At 34.5% G+C, this 15,784-nt stretch overlaps 1 protein-coding gene across 1 annotated transcript in view; it reads right to left on the minus strand.

Annotated features, from left to right (window-relative positions):
- Nucleotides 1–9,328: 9,328 nt before the first annotated feature.
- Nucleotides 9,329–15,784, minus strand: part of LOC149960206 (ATP-dependent DNA helicase DDX31) — a 28,785-nt gene continuing 22,329 nt past the window's right edge. The window contains exons 7-13 of the mRNA XM_090166586.1: nt 15,488–15,597; nt 14,933–15,276; nt 13,586–13,645; nt 12,662–12,852; nt 11,874–11,949; nt 11,220–11,319; nt 9,329–9,667 (exon numbers count right to left, since the gene is read on the minus strand). Of these exons, the coding sequence (XP_090022712.1) occupies nt 9,369–9,667; nt 11,220–11,319; nt 11,874–11,949; nt 12,662–12,852; nt 13,586–13,645; nt 14,933–15,276; nt 15,488–15,597 (1,180 nt within the window). The 3' untranslated portion in view covers nt 9,329–9,368. The remainder of the gene's footprint in view (nt 9,668–11,219; nt 11,320–11,873; nt 11,950–12,661; nt 12,853–13,585; nt 13,646–14,932; nt 15,277–15,487; nt 15,598–15,784) is intronic.

A 15,784-nucleotide genomic window follows, 5' to 3' on the forward strand; every position in this document is an offset into this window, starting at 1 on the left:
CAGTTCTGGACTAGCTCTTCTAGTGATAACTTCGTAAATTATGTTTTCCCTAACTTATTGTACATAGCTTGTAAATATATGAGTTTTAATATCATTTAACAAAATAAACTATGTTCGTTTAACGCAAATATTAGTGCTTTATTTTCCAAACCTCAACAAGTGGTAGCAGAGCGTGGTTACTTTCCTCAATGTGGCGCCGATTTTTAGAACAGTTTTAAAAACGGGCCTATTCTTCATTGGACATGCATGGTTTTTGAAAACGATTTTGGCCAAGGGTTTGGTCTGCAGGATGTATCAAGGTATTGTTCCAGTTTAAATGTTTTGTACAAGATTTTCAAGTTAAAGAACTGCAAACCAAATAAGTCAAGATAACAAAATGGCGGTAGGCATATCTTTGGTTGCTCATATGACTAAGTTACATTCAAGCAATAATTATAGAAGTTGGCAATATGAAATTAAAATGATTCTAAACGAAAGATTGCTTTGGGGAATAGTAGATAAATCTGAAACTGCGCCAGGCTCAGAGGCAAAAGAGGAACTGAAACAAAAATATAAAGAGAGAGAGAGGCCAAGGCTTATTCTATATTAGCACTAAGCATTAATGAAGATTTAAGAAGTATAATAGAGGGTGTACAAACTGCTGCAGGCATATGGGATGCCCTTCAAAATGTTTTTGAGCCTAAGTCAAGAGCAAGAATTGCTGTTTTAAGAAAATAATTTAACAACCTTGAATTTCAAGTAGGTGAGTTATGGCAGTTAAGAGACAGTTGGACAACGCTGGGAAGAAGATCGATGATGATGAAGTTGCGTACCAACTCATTGGATCGTTGCCTGAGTCATATCAACCTTTGGTTCAACATATGTATCAATTAGATGATGCAGTTTTTACGTCGGAAGCGATCAAGAACATTTTACTGGCAGAGTATGGGAGGCAAAGCCGAGCGGTTTTTCAGGAATCAAACGGTAATGCATTAGTTGTCCAGAAAAAGTTAAATGGTTCACGAGAAGATAACCAAAACCGGGATAACTCACTGAAGCAACGAGAAGATAAATTTCAAGGAATTTGTTACAATTGTCGAAATAGAGGACACAAGGCGGAAAGTTGCCAACTAGAAAAACCCGGACGTGGGAGGAGTTTCCGGAGAGGCACTCTGGGTCGGAGAGGTCGTTCAAATGAGATGATGTCAAGACGGGGGTTCTTGGCAACGGCTTTTTGTACATCCAACGCCACAGACCAGTGGATTATTGACTCTGGGGCAACGCATCATTTTTGCAACCGAAGAGACTGCTTTAGTACGTATACTGCATCTGCGGAAGATGATGTCAAGATTGGAGTTGGGAAGATCAAGTCCGAGGGGTTTGGAGATATCTGGATTGAAACTGACAACCATGGGCGCAAGCAACGATTTCGTCTAAACAACGTTATTTATACTCCCAGTATGAGACGAAATTTACTGTCAGGGAGATTAATCGATGAAGCTGGTTTCAAGGGTGTAATGAAGAGATATTTTTTTACCATATATTTTCCGGATGGAGAGTTTGCTTTCCAAGCTAAGCTGCAGAATAATCTATACGTACTGGATGGGAGCGTCATACATGACTATGATTGTCAAAAAGAAGTGGGATAATCTTATGACACTTCAGCAACGAAAAACACTCCCAACGCTATCGAGATATGGCATCGCAGACTCGGTCACATAAATGAAAATGATCTTAAATACATGGCGACTCATGAAATGTTACATGGTTTAGAAGGCGTAAAAGGGAAGCTAGATACCTGCATTTCATGCAAAATCAGCAAAAGTACAAGACAATCATATCCACAAAATAATAATGGCATCAAGAGTAAAGATATCCTGGAACTTATACATTCCGATGTCTGGGGTCCTGCTCCTGAACTCTCTATAGGGGGAGCAAAATATTATGTATCATTTGTAGATGACTACAGTAGACATGCAAAGCTCTATACAATGAAGACTAAGGATGAGGTTTTCAAATGTTTTGAAAAATACAAAAACCTTGTTGAACGACAGACCGGAAAAAAAATAAAAACACTGAGAACAGACAACGGAATGGAATATTGCGCGGGATATTTTCAAAGGTACTGTGAAGACAATGGAATACGCCATGAAAGGACAAATGTTTACTCTCCTCAAATGAATGGAGTGGCGGAGAGGATTAATCGAACTTTAATTGATATGGTCAGAACTTATGGACAGGAGATGAAGTTGCCAAGTAATCTTTGGGCAGAACTCGTTTACACGGCTGCATACCTGAAGAATAGAATGAAGCATGCTAAGCTTGATAATCAAGTACCTCTGGAACGTTGGACAGGTCACAAACCGAGCGTAAGACACCTGAAACGAATAGGATGTCTATCATTTGTACATGTTCCAAAACAACGAAGAAAGAACAAATTACAACAGAGGGCAAAACTAGGAGTTCTTGTGGGCTATTCTTTTTCTACCAGAGGTTATAGAGTCTGGGATCCAGAAGACTAGATTGTAAGAGATACTAAACATGTCACTTTTGATGAAGAAATGATTGGGGTCCTTCATATTCAAGATTCTGGTACAGTCCAAAAGCAAGAACATGGAATCTTACGAGTCCCATTATGGTCAACCTCGGAGCCGAATGTAAAGAGCGTAGAAATTTCGCTAGACAAAAATAAGGATATACATTGGGAATCACCAGAAGAGATTCAGATTCCTACCAAATCAGATGAAGAGACATCTGTAGTCGAAGAGAACCCAGAGGAAGAGTATTAAGTTATTCCGGAACTACCTGACAAATCTAAGGATGAATTACCCGATGGCTGGAGTCGGGAGGTTCATGTTCGTAAGAAGGGGCAAACGAAAGGAGATGTTGATATTTATTACAAGGGTCCTTTTGGAGGAAATACTTTAAGATCGAAACCTGATGTGGCAAAATATCTCCAGGCGCACAATTTAAATTTAGATCTCAACTTATTCGATTTTTCGAAAAAGAATTTGGATATTTTCTTATCAGATCTACGTGTGGAAGACAATGATGAAGATAAATACGCAGCATATCATGCAGAGGTTATAATACGGAAGAATTATGAACAAGCAATCAAGTCACCTCAACATCAACAATGGCAAGAAGCAATGGAGGAAGAGATGAAAACGTTACACCAAAGAGATGTAATAGAAGTTGTTCCAAGACCAGAAGATAAGAAAATCCTGGGTTGCAGATGGGTATATGCACTTAAAAAGGACAACAACAATCAAATCCTACGTTACAAAGCCAGATTAGTGGCACAAGGCTATACTCAAGTAGAAGGAATTGATTATGAGGAGTCATTTTCACCCGTAGTTGACTTTTCTTTGATACGAATGTTTATTGCCATTTTTGTAGTCACAATGGGATGGATACACTGCCATCTAGACGTAAAAAATGCATACCTATACGGAACCCTAGATCAAGAGACGTATATGACAATGGTACCTGGTTTTGAAATGGCAAACGTTTTATCACATTGTATTAAATTGTAAATTGAAGAAGGCTTTGTATGGATTGCAACAAAGTGGGCTGCAATGGTTCAAGGAACTTGACCGATCTTTTAAAGAGTTGGGTTTTCAAAAATTCCCTGGAACAAATTGTGTATATCACATACCCAATCACGTCATAATCCTAGTATATGTTGACGACTTGGCAGTACTAGCGAAGAATAATAACATATTAGAAGATACGTACCGAAAATTGTCAGAAAAGTATGAATTAAAAAGACTGGGACCTCTGAAGAAATTCTTAGGTGTTGAATTTGAAGATGTAAAGAATGGAATGAAACTTCACCAATCGACTTACATCAAAGAAATGGCTGGAAAGTTTGGAATACATCTGGAGAAAACAGTCAACCTGCCTATGAATTCAAGTGTAATATTGACGAAAGAAGATTGTCCAGTTGAAGAGGCAGAGAAAGAACATATGAAGAAATTTCCATATCGTTCATTAATAGGAAGCTTATTATTTATAGCCAATAGAACCAGGCCAGATATTCTGTTTTCTGTGATAGTTCTATCGCAGTTTAACAGTAATCCAGGGTTCAACATTGGAAACTTCTATGCCAGCTCACCAGATTCGTATTATCAACTGCAGATTGGGGATTACATTATCAGAAACAACAGAATACCAGATTAGTCGCATACACAGACAGTGACTATGCATCAGATCGAGATTCAAGACATTCGATAAGCGGTTATGTATTCTATGTCGGAACATCACCAGTCATCTGGAGAGCTATGAAGCAGAAAAGTGTCACACTATCTACGATGGAAGCAGAATTCATTGGTATATCAGAGACTGTTAAAGAACTTTTATGGTTGATGCCCATAATCAATGATTTACACATTTTTGGTATAAATTTTCCCAAAACATTAATTTTCTGTGATAACCAATCCGCTATACATTTTACTAAAAATAATATTGAAAAATATAATTCTAAACATATAGATATAAGATATAAATTTACTAGAGAAAAATATGCAGGTGTTTTTGATATAAAATATGTTAGATCTAAAGATAACGTTGCAGACATATTTACGAAACCTTTAAGTAGAATTAATTTTGATAATTGTGTTGAAATACTACATCTAAAACCTGAGTGTGGCATGCCAAAGTAGGGGGAGTATTGTGATGTGTAAACGTTTTGTCACTTTGACCTACCGCCACTAGAGGACGTCATCATGCAAGTTATTTTGTTTATTTGTCTAATCAGTCAGTTCTGGACTAGCTCTTCTAGTGATAACTTCGTAAATTATGTTTTCCGTAACTTATTGTACATAGCTTGTAAATATAGAGTTTTAATATTATTTAACAAAATAAACTATGTTCGTTTAACGCAAATATTAGTGCTTTATTTTCCAAACCTCAACACATTTAGCGTCTGCAGAAGTAATTTTTGGGTTGAAAATAAGACTTATTACCAAGTCGGCCCAACTACGTTTCGTAGTCCATACGACGAACATTTGGAGTCGGCAGAAGTCGAACAAATGACGTCGGGCCGACCCAAAATCAAGTAGGACATTTCGACCTTAAATAGTGAGGTGGGCCGACGTCTACCCGACTCGTCGAATTTCGCAGACATTCGACGTCAGCCCGACTCAGAATTGCTACAGGGGTAATGGTTGTAGGTTTGCCATTAATTATGAAGATTCTTGATACACCTCTGAAAAGTTACCTTACATATAATTAACAAATACTTTGAAAATGGATATTTTAGGCTGTTTAAGGAGAATGAGCTTTTGATCATATTAATCTTTCGTTAAACCATACAAATTTCATAGATTCTATCCTTTACCTCTTACTTTTTCCAGAATTTCCAATAGTCTTCAGTTAACTGCCACAGATGATCATTAAACCAGAACGATTTTGGAATATTTTTTAGTTCCATTTGATGAAGCTGAATTTAACATAACTCTTAAAGTCTGGTTTCTAAGTAACATTCACAATATCCTCGAGCATTTCTAAGCCTTGAAACTCGCTTATAAAATTAGAAGGGTAGTATGTGTTATTTTTTTTAAATTATAACTAAACTAAATGTACTCTAAATCCAAAACATAAGCATCAAAATCGTATACCAACTTCGTAATTGCCATAAATAGTAATTCCCGGGTATACTCTATTTGTCAATCACATCCGAAGACTTTTGTTTAAGGAAACAAATGAGATAACTGGCCTATTTGATTGGCATTTAAGGGGAGGATAATATCTTTCCCCGGGCATTGTAACCCGGCCACCTGAATTAATGGCTTGACTTAGGCCTAAGGTTGTGTATTAGCCTAGCTGAAATAAATTTTTGGTATGACCAAATGTCACAACTTGTAATTGTTTATCTATATACCACCCTCAGTGTTTCGTTATTTAAAAATATTTCAAGCTTCTTTAAATTAACTTCAATTGAATAGTTCCGGGAAATTAGGATTTCACCTAGAAAAAATTAGAGACAAGCCAATCTCAACGGAAATGTGTTCAATAAATTGAGTTAAATAAGGAGAAAAAGTTTTCCAAAGTTGGAGGGGTGTGGAACTGCCTCCAAAAATGGCCGCCATCTTGGAAATTTCGTTTTTTTCTATTTTACGGCGAACGGCTAGAGCCTATAGCTATCTTAATGGATCACTTAATGTTATGCATAAAATTTCCTATCGAACAAGATATTCCTTGAGAAATTCAGGCATTAAAAAGATACAACAAATAAACAGCCACCATCTTAGAAAATTTGGTATTTTGGTTTTTACGGTGAAATGTCTTTGTTGTTGAGAATGCTGTCCTCTATTGAAAGAGATACAACTCAAAATCCTATATAGCTTTAGTTAGGGTGCATATAATTGTATTATATATAAAACATTTGTGATAGAAATTATTTATTAATTTTCATCTATAGTATCACTTTCATTGTGGTCATGAATATATCTTTCAGAGTTTGCACATTGTCAAACATTATATTCAAAATTTTTTGCACGACCAGGATTTTCCACAGTTAGTAGAAATATTAATTTTAATGTACGGTGAAGATCTAGTGGGCTGTCTTACAGTAAGAATTGGGTTTAAAACCATCTTGCAATTTCCGCCCCTATTCTTAGGGATTCAAAACGTTGCCAATCCAAAGCTGAGTTTGAAGGTAACTTTAAATTGTAAGGGGTGGCAAGCGGCACACTTTGACCCTAGGTCCATTGTGCAACCCAGAACCTTTGACTTAAGGTAAAAAATCATATTTCCAACACAAGATGCTCAAACCTTTGAGCCGAATAATAGTTACAGCTACAAAGAATGTGAGAGGTAGTTTCCTCAGCCAGACAAGCCCTACAAATTAGGTCATCATGGACTCCAATTAGATTTAAGTGTCTGTTAAGTTGACAATGACCTGTAAGTAGGCAAGTTACCAACCTTTTCTTTTTGCATGTTTCCTTGAAAGTCAGACTGACCCAATGTGTTTACGTTTTCCGTAGTAATTAATAACTAATGAAGATGACTTTTTCCTTATTTTTGTTCTTGTTTGATGGTACAATTTGTCTCATCATATCTGTCAAACACTACAACCGAGCTTAAACTGTATTGATATTAAATACAGGGTCTTTTTTTTTGCTCGGAAAAGTGTTTTTTTTCAAAAACTATTTATAGTACCGATTTCAAATTTGGAAGGTCAATTCTCTATACCGGGGGACATCAGTTTGAGAAATTTGAGCGTTTTCGGTAATGTTTTTCACCAATTTTGAAAAATTATTTTTCGACCACTAGGTGCTAGATAAAAAATTTCTATTATAAAGTTGTAGGCCGTCATCGAAAACCCTTAAAAATTGTTCACTCGACGAAAAACAATTTATTTATCAGTGAAAATTTTAGCTTGAAAAATTTACAAGTTGGTGAAGCCAAATTACGATTGTTTGAAACGATAATTGAAACCGAATTACCTAATCCAGTTGAAACTTTGGTTAAAAAAACGACCGGATTTAAAAAACACGAGGCTATAGGTCAATCCTAAACATGCATTGGGTATTTAAAGGAAAACTTTGGGAGATTATTATCAGTGTTTGATAATATTTCGAACAATGCCTCGTTATTCAGTAGCTGAGCGTACCGAGATAGTTGCCATTTACTATGGAGAAGCAGCGCAAAACCTTAGAAGAGTGACTGAAATCTTCGCAGAAAGACATCCAAATGGAGCACCATCTGTAAATACAGTAAGACGAGCAATTCACGATTTCAATCAATTTGGTAACTTGCAACCTAGGTTTCGCGGATTGGGTCAACCGGATTTAGACTTCGAGAACAATGTACTCGCGTACTTTGTGGCATATCCTCGTCACAGTTGCGCTAACGCCGCTGCTGATTTGGGTTGTTCTGCAAATCGTGTGTGGAAAATTCTTCGTAAGAATCGCTATCACCCATACAGAGCTACGCTCCACCAAGGACTAATTGACGGAGACCATCAAAGACGTTATGAATTTAGCAACTGGTTACTAAATGCTGTCCAAGAAGATAGACAATTTTTGCGCCATGTTTTGTTCTCCGACGAAACGTCATTTTCTAGAGATGGGCCCTTTAATCATCAAAACAGCCATCTTTGGTCTGACATCAACCCACATTGGGGTTTTGAATATCTCACCAGGTTCAATTTGAACGGGTCAATGTTTGGGTTGGACTTGTTGGAAACCGTTTGATTGGTCCCTTTTTCCTGCCGACGAACCTCAACGGCCAAAGGTATTTACATTTTCTACAGAACGAACTGAGTGACGCAATCGACGACCTTCCATTGGCTGAAAGACGTCAGTTGTGGTTTCAGCAAGATGGCGCCCCTCCGCATTTTTCCCGGCAAGTAACTGAGCACCTCAACAACGAGTTTCCTGAAAGGTGGATAGGGAGAAATGGTCCAGTGCATTGGCCAGCAAGGTCACCTGACCTAACACCGCTGGATTATTTTCTCTGGGGATTCGTTAAAGCAAAGGTATACGCCACGCCCATTGAAACTAGGGAGGAACTCATTAGACGAATAATCAGTGCTTGCCGAGACGTCACACCAGAAATGGTAGAGAAAGCGTTTGAGAACTTAATTGTCCCAAACCTGTGTTGCAGCCAATGGTGATATTATTGAAAATGTTTTGTAAAAATTTATGTGAATAAAATATCTGCATTTAAAAACCAAACGTGTACATTTTTTCAAGTGTGAAAACTCTACTACGTTTGTATTAGACTTGTTCCCTTTTCAATTATCGTTTCAAACAATCGTAATTTGGCTTCACCAACTTGTAAATTTTTCAAGCTCGAATTTTCACTGATAAATAAGTTGTTTTTCGTCGAGTGAACAATTTTTAAGGGTTTTCGATGACGGCCTACAACTTTATAATAGAAAATTTTTATCTCGCACCTAGTGGTCGAAAAATAATTTTTCAAAATTGGTGAAAAACATTACCGAAAACGCTCAAATTTCTCAAACTCATGTCCCCCGGTATAGAGAATTGACCTTCCAAATTTGAAATCGGTACTATAAATAGTTTTTGAAAAAAAAAACACTTTTCCGAGCAAAAAAAAGACCCTGTATAATCCATGTATTGTTGCAGAATCATTTCCAGGTTTTCCCTGACCATTTTTGTAGAAAAAATGAATGTATTTTTTAATACATAACAAACCATCGTTTATTATCCAAAAATGGTCAGGGGAAATTCTTTCCAAAATTTTCTACAAACCCTGTAGTTGAATCAATAAGCAGCAGCTTGTTACTAGATTAATTTAGTAAAATAGGAATTGTATAGTAAGCCACATGTTAAATTATTGAAAACCTTGTCTGTATTGTATTAAAATTTATTAATATTATATACAGCTGTTTAAAACTACTACCTTTTTAGTAAAATTTATTTTTTCTTTTTCTTGAAATTTATCTCATTAAGTCCACTACTAAATTCTGAAACTTCACTAGATCTCTTTAGGTTTTGAATATTTGATGGCCTTCTATATTCTTTCTGGGAATAGGTTTCTTTGCCAAAAGATTGTCTGTAGCTTTGGTGGCCCATCATATTAGATGATATTTCTGATGGAGTTTCTTGAAGGCAAAAGCTTTTGGCTACGTGTCCCAAATGTAAAGTGTTGAAAGGAAGAAGTTCTTTAACTGCTTTGGGATATGATGCATAAGATCGTACGTAAGCAACACACGCTAGAAAGAAATATTGATGTTAAAAATATTAAACTACAATTTTAACTATACTAACAATATTAAATATGATTTAGAGCTAGCATGCAGTTCTATATTCCGAAGTTGAGATATTCAAATTAGCAGCTACAAACTAGAATTTAGCCCATCACACGTTTTTCATTCTTATTGACATTGATTGCCCCTACCCTATTACCAAGCAGAAATTAAATTACCAAATAATCAAACTATTGATGGAATTTTTGTGTTGGTGTAAAATTGCAAAGCAAATAATTTTGCTCTGGTGTAAGCAAATAATTTTAAACAAGTGTATTTTTGTTGCCCTACGAATTAATATCTAAGAGATGTTCATAATCTTTGGGAGTGTCCAAAATCTAACATTTAGGTGGAAAGGTTTTTCTCAAAGTAAGCTAATATTGCTATTTATGTCCACCCACTAAACTTGAGGTCCCTAAACCACTAAGGTTTTCATGTACATTGAAGGCTTTAACAGTAATGGCTAAATTATTATAAATACAATTCTATAAAAGAGACAAAAGTTGTTAAATGTTTTGAAAAAGTTATTTGTCATGAAGTATCCTGTCTCTTTTATAATTTTATTTACACTAAGATTTTCCATTTTCATGAATAGAGAATATAAAATAAAGCACATGAAATGAGTATCCTAAAAAGATTTTAAATTCTAATTCTGAAATCAAGACATGGATTTTACTATTTTTTTGGCACGTGCCAATATATACTACAGAGCCATTATTCTTAGTGTCTTACACTTGCAGATTTTATCTTACACTGCAAGAATTATATGGACATTTGAACTATTTAGTGGCCCGGAAGAAGGACAAACTACCCACTTACGTAGAGAAATGAAGCAAAAATAGATATAAACATATTGGATGGTAAAACGATTGAAATTTACAAAAAGTAAAGTAAAAAATTTCCATTAATCCAAATTAAGACTAAGGTAATTAACTAAGCCTTTGCAATAGACATTGAAAAACCAATGGTAACTGAAATGGTTTTCTTCTTATTATCTAGGTTATAATTAAGATAATTTAAAATACTTCTATGAATGATAATTAATAGATAGTAGTAATAATAATAATCAGCTAGGCTTATACCCAAGGCACCACCTTAGGCCCAAGTCACCGAGCGATTTTTAATGCCTTAAACAATTGGAAGGGTTACAATGCGTAGGAGGGTGGTGGCAAGCCTTTCATGTCACGCAAGCATAATACCAAGGAATGCTTTATTTATTAATTAGAATAGCTAGCAAAGTGGCCCTTTTCACACTATCCACTGACTGACCTTGTAAACATGCTGTAGATATATGGGATTTTTATGTTCAGAAGGCATGAAGCTGTTAAAAGGGCCTCTGGCCTGTTACAATGCAGATAATAAACATCTAAAAATATTTGGTATATTAGAAAACCACTTGGGTGGTATAAAATGAAATGCGGCCCATTTATTGATTGCTTAGATAATAGTAATTATATAAAAAATGTCTTTTCAAATTGTTAATTAAATAATTGTTGAAATTATTTCAAACAAAACTTACCATTCCTAGCACTTTCAACCATTATGTTATTAGACAATATTGCATGTTCGTATATATCTTGTAAGGCTGTACCACATTCTTCCGTTGTAACAGGACTTCTCTGTAAGTAAATAATATGCTTATACAGTACTGCCCATTACAAAGAATCAATTTAAATAAATTATTGCTAAATAATGCGTATTAAATTCATTTTTGGAAAATATCTACCCTCAATTTATTTTATCTAAAATGTTTTAATATTAACAACCTTGATCATAAAATAATAATAAATGGCACTTAGGCTTGCCATTAGGTTTGAAGTTACCAGAACCTAACCCAATTTGTGGCAAGCCCTAGTTACATTGGGGCTTTATTACAATAATTATACTAAACATATGAAGATGGACAATAACAATGCTTCCATATAATATGGGTTTTCAACAAATTTTTGCATAAGTTGAGAGGTATAAGATAGGGCACTTGGATTAGATTAGCAGACAAAAATATGTCATTGTTAGGAGTGGGTAGTTCTGAGAACTACTTACAGGTTGCTTAACAAAAATTGCATGCAATGAACAGTAAACCAATACTAAAATATTGCTCCTAGCTACAATAAGGTAAAACTATTTAAGCCAATTTATACAACCACTTACTCTACAAGAGAACATTTTTTACCTTTCGTTTTCCCTGAATAGCTGAAAGTAATAATTTTGATGCTGGAAGTATTTCTTTCACTACCATTTCAGATAAACTACAATATAAAGAAAATATCAATAGGTTTAATCAGGAATCCATAACACATGTTGGAATGATCTCCAAAACACTTTCTATGCCATTGTGGCAGAATTTTTGCTGTTAGGCTTCTTCATAATATAATACTCAGAATATAAGTAACTTTTAGCTAATTAATCTTCATTGTTTACTTAGAATGATAATTGCATGTACCAGTGTACACTTCATACACCCTCTTAGTTTTCCCAGAACTGATGTGACCATTGAATATAAAATTTAATACAGAATCCGTAACACCACTTAAGAATAATTATCCAGCATATTATTTTTCCAGTTCTACCTTAGCTAGAATGGTACTCTTGATCAAATGAAGAGATTAAATACTACGTTTGCTTTCAGATTTAAATACCGAAATTAACTAGATAAATTTTGCACCGACCGTTGATGATTTTATAAGCTCTCTAAAAACTTCATTAAGTGAGGAAATGAATAAAAGTTTCGTAAGTTTATTTTCCAGAGAGTTTATTGCAGTCTATGGCATCCATTTTCTTCTTGGCAGTAAGCATACCTGCACAAAACACTACTCTTTTAACAACCTCCGACATTAGACTTGTATGACATTTTGGTCCAACTCATATTAACAAAAAAAAACCATAAGGCCAGAAATTCAAGTAGCGGTACAGATATCTCATTCTGTGCTGCTACCAAAAACAATGAAATTGTTCTCTGACCTGATTTTATGTTTCTGTAACATCTCTAAAAACTGGTTTTCTGATGGATGTAAAAATATCACAGAACTTCCTTTTGTTCCAATTCGTGCAGTTCTCCCAATTCTGTGAATATAATCTTCCACTGATGATGGACAACTATACTGTATAATCCAGTCAACATTTGGTAAATCCAAACCTCTCGCAGCTACATCCTGATAAAATTAATTTTTAATTATTTTTTTGCAATGTCTTCAAGAGTTCTACTTAAACGCAGCAGAATACAAACACATACTACTCATGGATGGTAATAATCCTACACAAGACCCGCATTCGCCACCCATCGTCTGCTGTCAGCTTACCTCTAGATCTCTTAAATAACGCGTCTTGACTGTGATGACTTTTAACATTGCCAATAAAATTATGAAAGGTACCCTTTGTAATAAGTTAAGTTTGCAGACTCAAGTTTCTTTTCTGTCATAGTTTCATATTTATTGTTTAATAGAATTAGTTAAATAATCTTTAACAAAAAAAATTACATTACATTACCTTGTCAATTTAATTTACATAGAAAAACAGTAAATCAATTTATAATTGTTGCCTCCAGCTCGTTCTAAAGACGCTATTTAATTTTTAAATCCCAAAAGCCCCATAGCGGCCCGGTGACTACCTCCGGTACTACTTTTTATTTAAAAAAAATGTCAAATTGCATAACCCGGGAATATTCATCTCAATATACTTTAAAAATCTTAACTATTTCTTCTGTATAAGTCAGATGTGCATACCAAAATAGAAGAAAAGCTCTGTTTTAGCATGGAATTTTATCTATTTTACCAAGAGTTTGCTATGTTTTGGTCAATGATACCATAAAGGTTATAAGTTTTCTAATAATTTATGTTGATATATTTTCGCCTAATAAACAGAGTTTAAATTAATTACTGGACTTACAGTGCATATAAGAACTCCATTATTTGTTTTACGGTAATCATGAAATATTTGAGTTCGATCCTGAAAAAATAATTAAACATATTAGAATAAGTTTGCAGTTAATAGTTCAGTAAACCAAAAACAAATAAATAATATTGCATCCTATATGCTTTTTCCACCATCTTTTAAAATGGCAGCTGGTAGTTTTGTATTAAACATAGACCCAGAAAAGGTTCTTAAAGGGATAATGAAAAGCCTATATTATCTATATTTTATCGATTCCTACTCCTAAAAGAAGTACAAAAATGATACTCACGTTACGAGATAATTTAAATTCAATTTTTAATTTCGTTAAAAACTGACTTAAATATAATTTAAATTATCTCGTAACGTGAGTAACATTTTTTTTACTTTTAAAAGGGAGTTGTAGAGGGTGAGTTGAGAAGTATGCCTGTTTTTTCCTCATTTTCCTACAATGCGTTAAAAGAGTGCCCGAGAACTTCAAAGTGTGACCTACTAGCCCCTGGAAGTAGGCTGCAACAAGCACAAAACCAAGCAGCAGGGACTTTAAATACTGTTTAAGTTTATTTTTTTTACGCTGGTTACCTCGATTTTTTTACCTTTTTTTACCTAACCTTAATGTTCGCATTTCCCTGCTGCTTGGTTTTGCGCTTGTTACAGCTTACTTCCAGGGGCTGGTAGGCCACACTTTGAAGCTCTCTGGCACTCTTAACTCATCGTAGGAAAATGGTAAAAAACAGGCATACTTCTTAAAATTTTTGCGAAACCTTTTGAAACACCCTGTAAAGGCTTTTCATTATCCCTTTAAGATATTTTACAGGGTAAACACTTAAACATCATTTACATAACTATAAAAAATATAAAAAATTAATCATATTGAATTTGTTTGCTGGTAAATTTTTTTGCTAATTGACTGAATGTTTGTGCACCTGTTCCTACACAGTACTGATGTGCCACAAAAGGGCAGAACCGATCTACTGTTCGAATCTCTGGCCTAATTTTGACTTTTGATAAGTATTTCTTAACTATAATGTCACTGAGATTTTTCTATTATTTTTGGAGTAAGCACAAATATTAATTAAATATGTTCACAAATCTGTTGTCCCTTAGAACTGATATGGCCTATTTCAGGTTAAAGTGCACTACAAGTGGTCAGGCAAAGGGAGGTGGGAAAAATGGTTGGGAAAGTGAATTAAGTTACTCTCTCTCCCCTTCTACAATATTATTAGTTTTTCTTTAATTTCCCATAACAGACTAAAAACAGTAAAGTTTATATTCTTGACTTTCCCCCTATCTGTGCTTGGTTACTTGCATTGCACTTTAAGTTTTAGGTACAAGCAGTATTACCTGTTGCTTCATATTTCCATGTAGTTTGAAGAAATCAAGTTTTAAATCACTTTCATATAGTAGATCTCTTAATATTTGAGAAAAAATTAAATAGTGAAAGTCAACCACATTTTGTGCTGACATAAATATTAAAGCTTTTAGTTTTCCTCTGGAACACAAATCAATTAAGAAACATGAGAGAGTTAAGAGCCGTAGTTTTACTGGAGCAAATAAAATATGTTGCTTCAGATTGTTTGGGATTGTAAACTCAATGCCACTGTTGGATAATACAACCTCTTTTGATTTTGGAGTGATATCAATCATCACTGGATTTTTCATTGCCAAACCAGCGACTGACTGAACTTCTGTAAGGCAAAAATTTTATACTATAAGACATTGTAGAAATACCACCATGAATTCATTCATTCTATTAAAAAAATTTCTGGATCAAGTTAAGGCTTCAGTTATTACATTAAATGCAGAGACACAGCCAGGTGGTAGAAAGGTAATAATAGATATAAATACATTCATGATATCAGTAGTAAATTTAATTCAGCACATGGCAGATATTTTTACCATTGGTTAAAGTTGCTGAAAGTAAAATAGTTTGTCTTTCCGTCAAACTGCATTCTTGTACTTGTTTCACTATATTTGCTATAGTTTCTTTAAACCCAAGTTCTAGAAGTCTGAAAATAAGCATTTAAGAATGATATAATACATGAATTTCTAAAGATTTATACTGTATACATTCCTTCAATATCTTAATAAAGAAATATAAATTTGAAATTATCTTACTTTCTACAAAGAGTGACTTCAAAAAGTTGCATTGTTTGAAAGATTTATTGAAGAATAGGAATCGTACAGGAACCCCAA

This window comes from Leiobunum rupestre, chromosome 2 (assembly GCF_980474605.1).
Source record: "Leiobunum rupestre chromosome 2, qqLeiRupe1.1.hap1, whole genome shotgun sequence".
Lineage (NCBI taxonomy): Eukaryota > Metazoa > Arthropoda > Arachnida > Opiliones > Sclerosomatidae > Leiobunum > Leiobunum rupestre.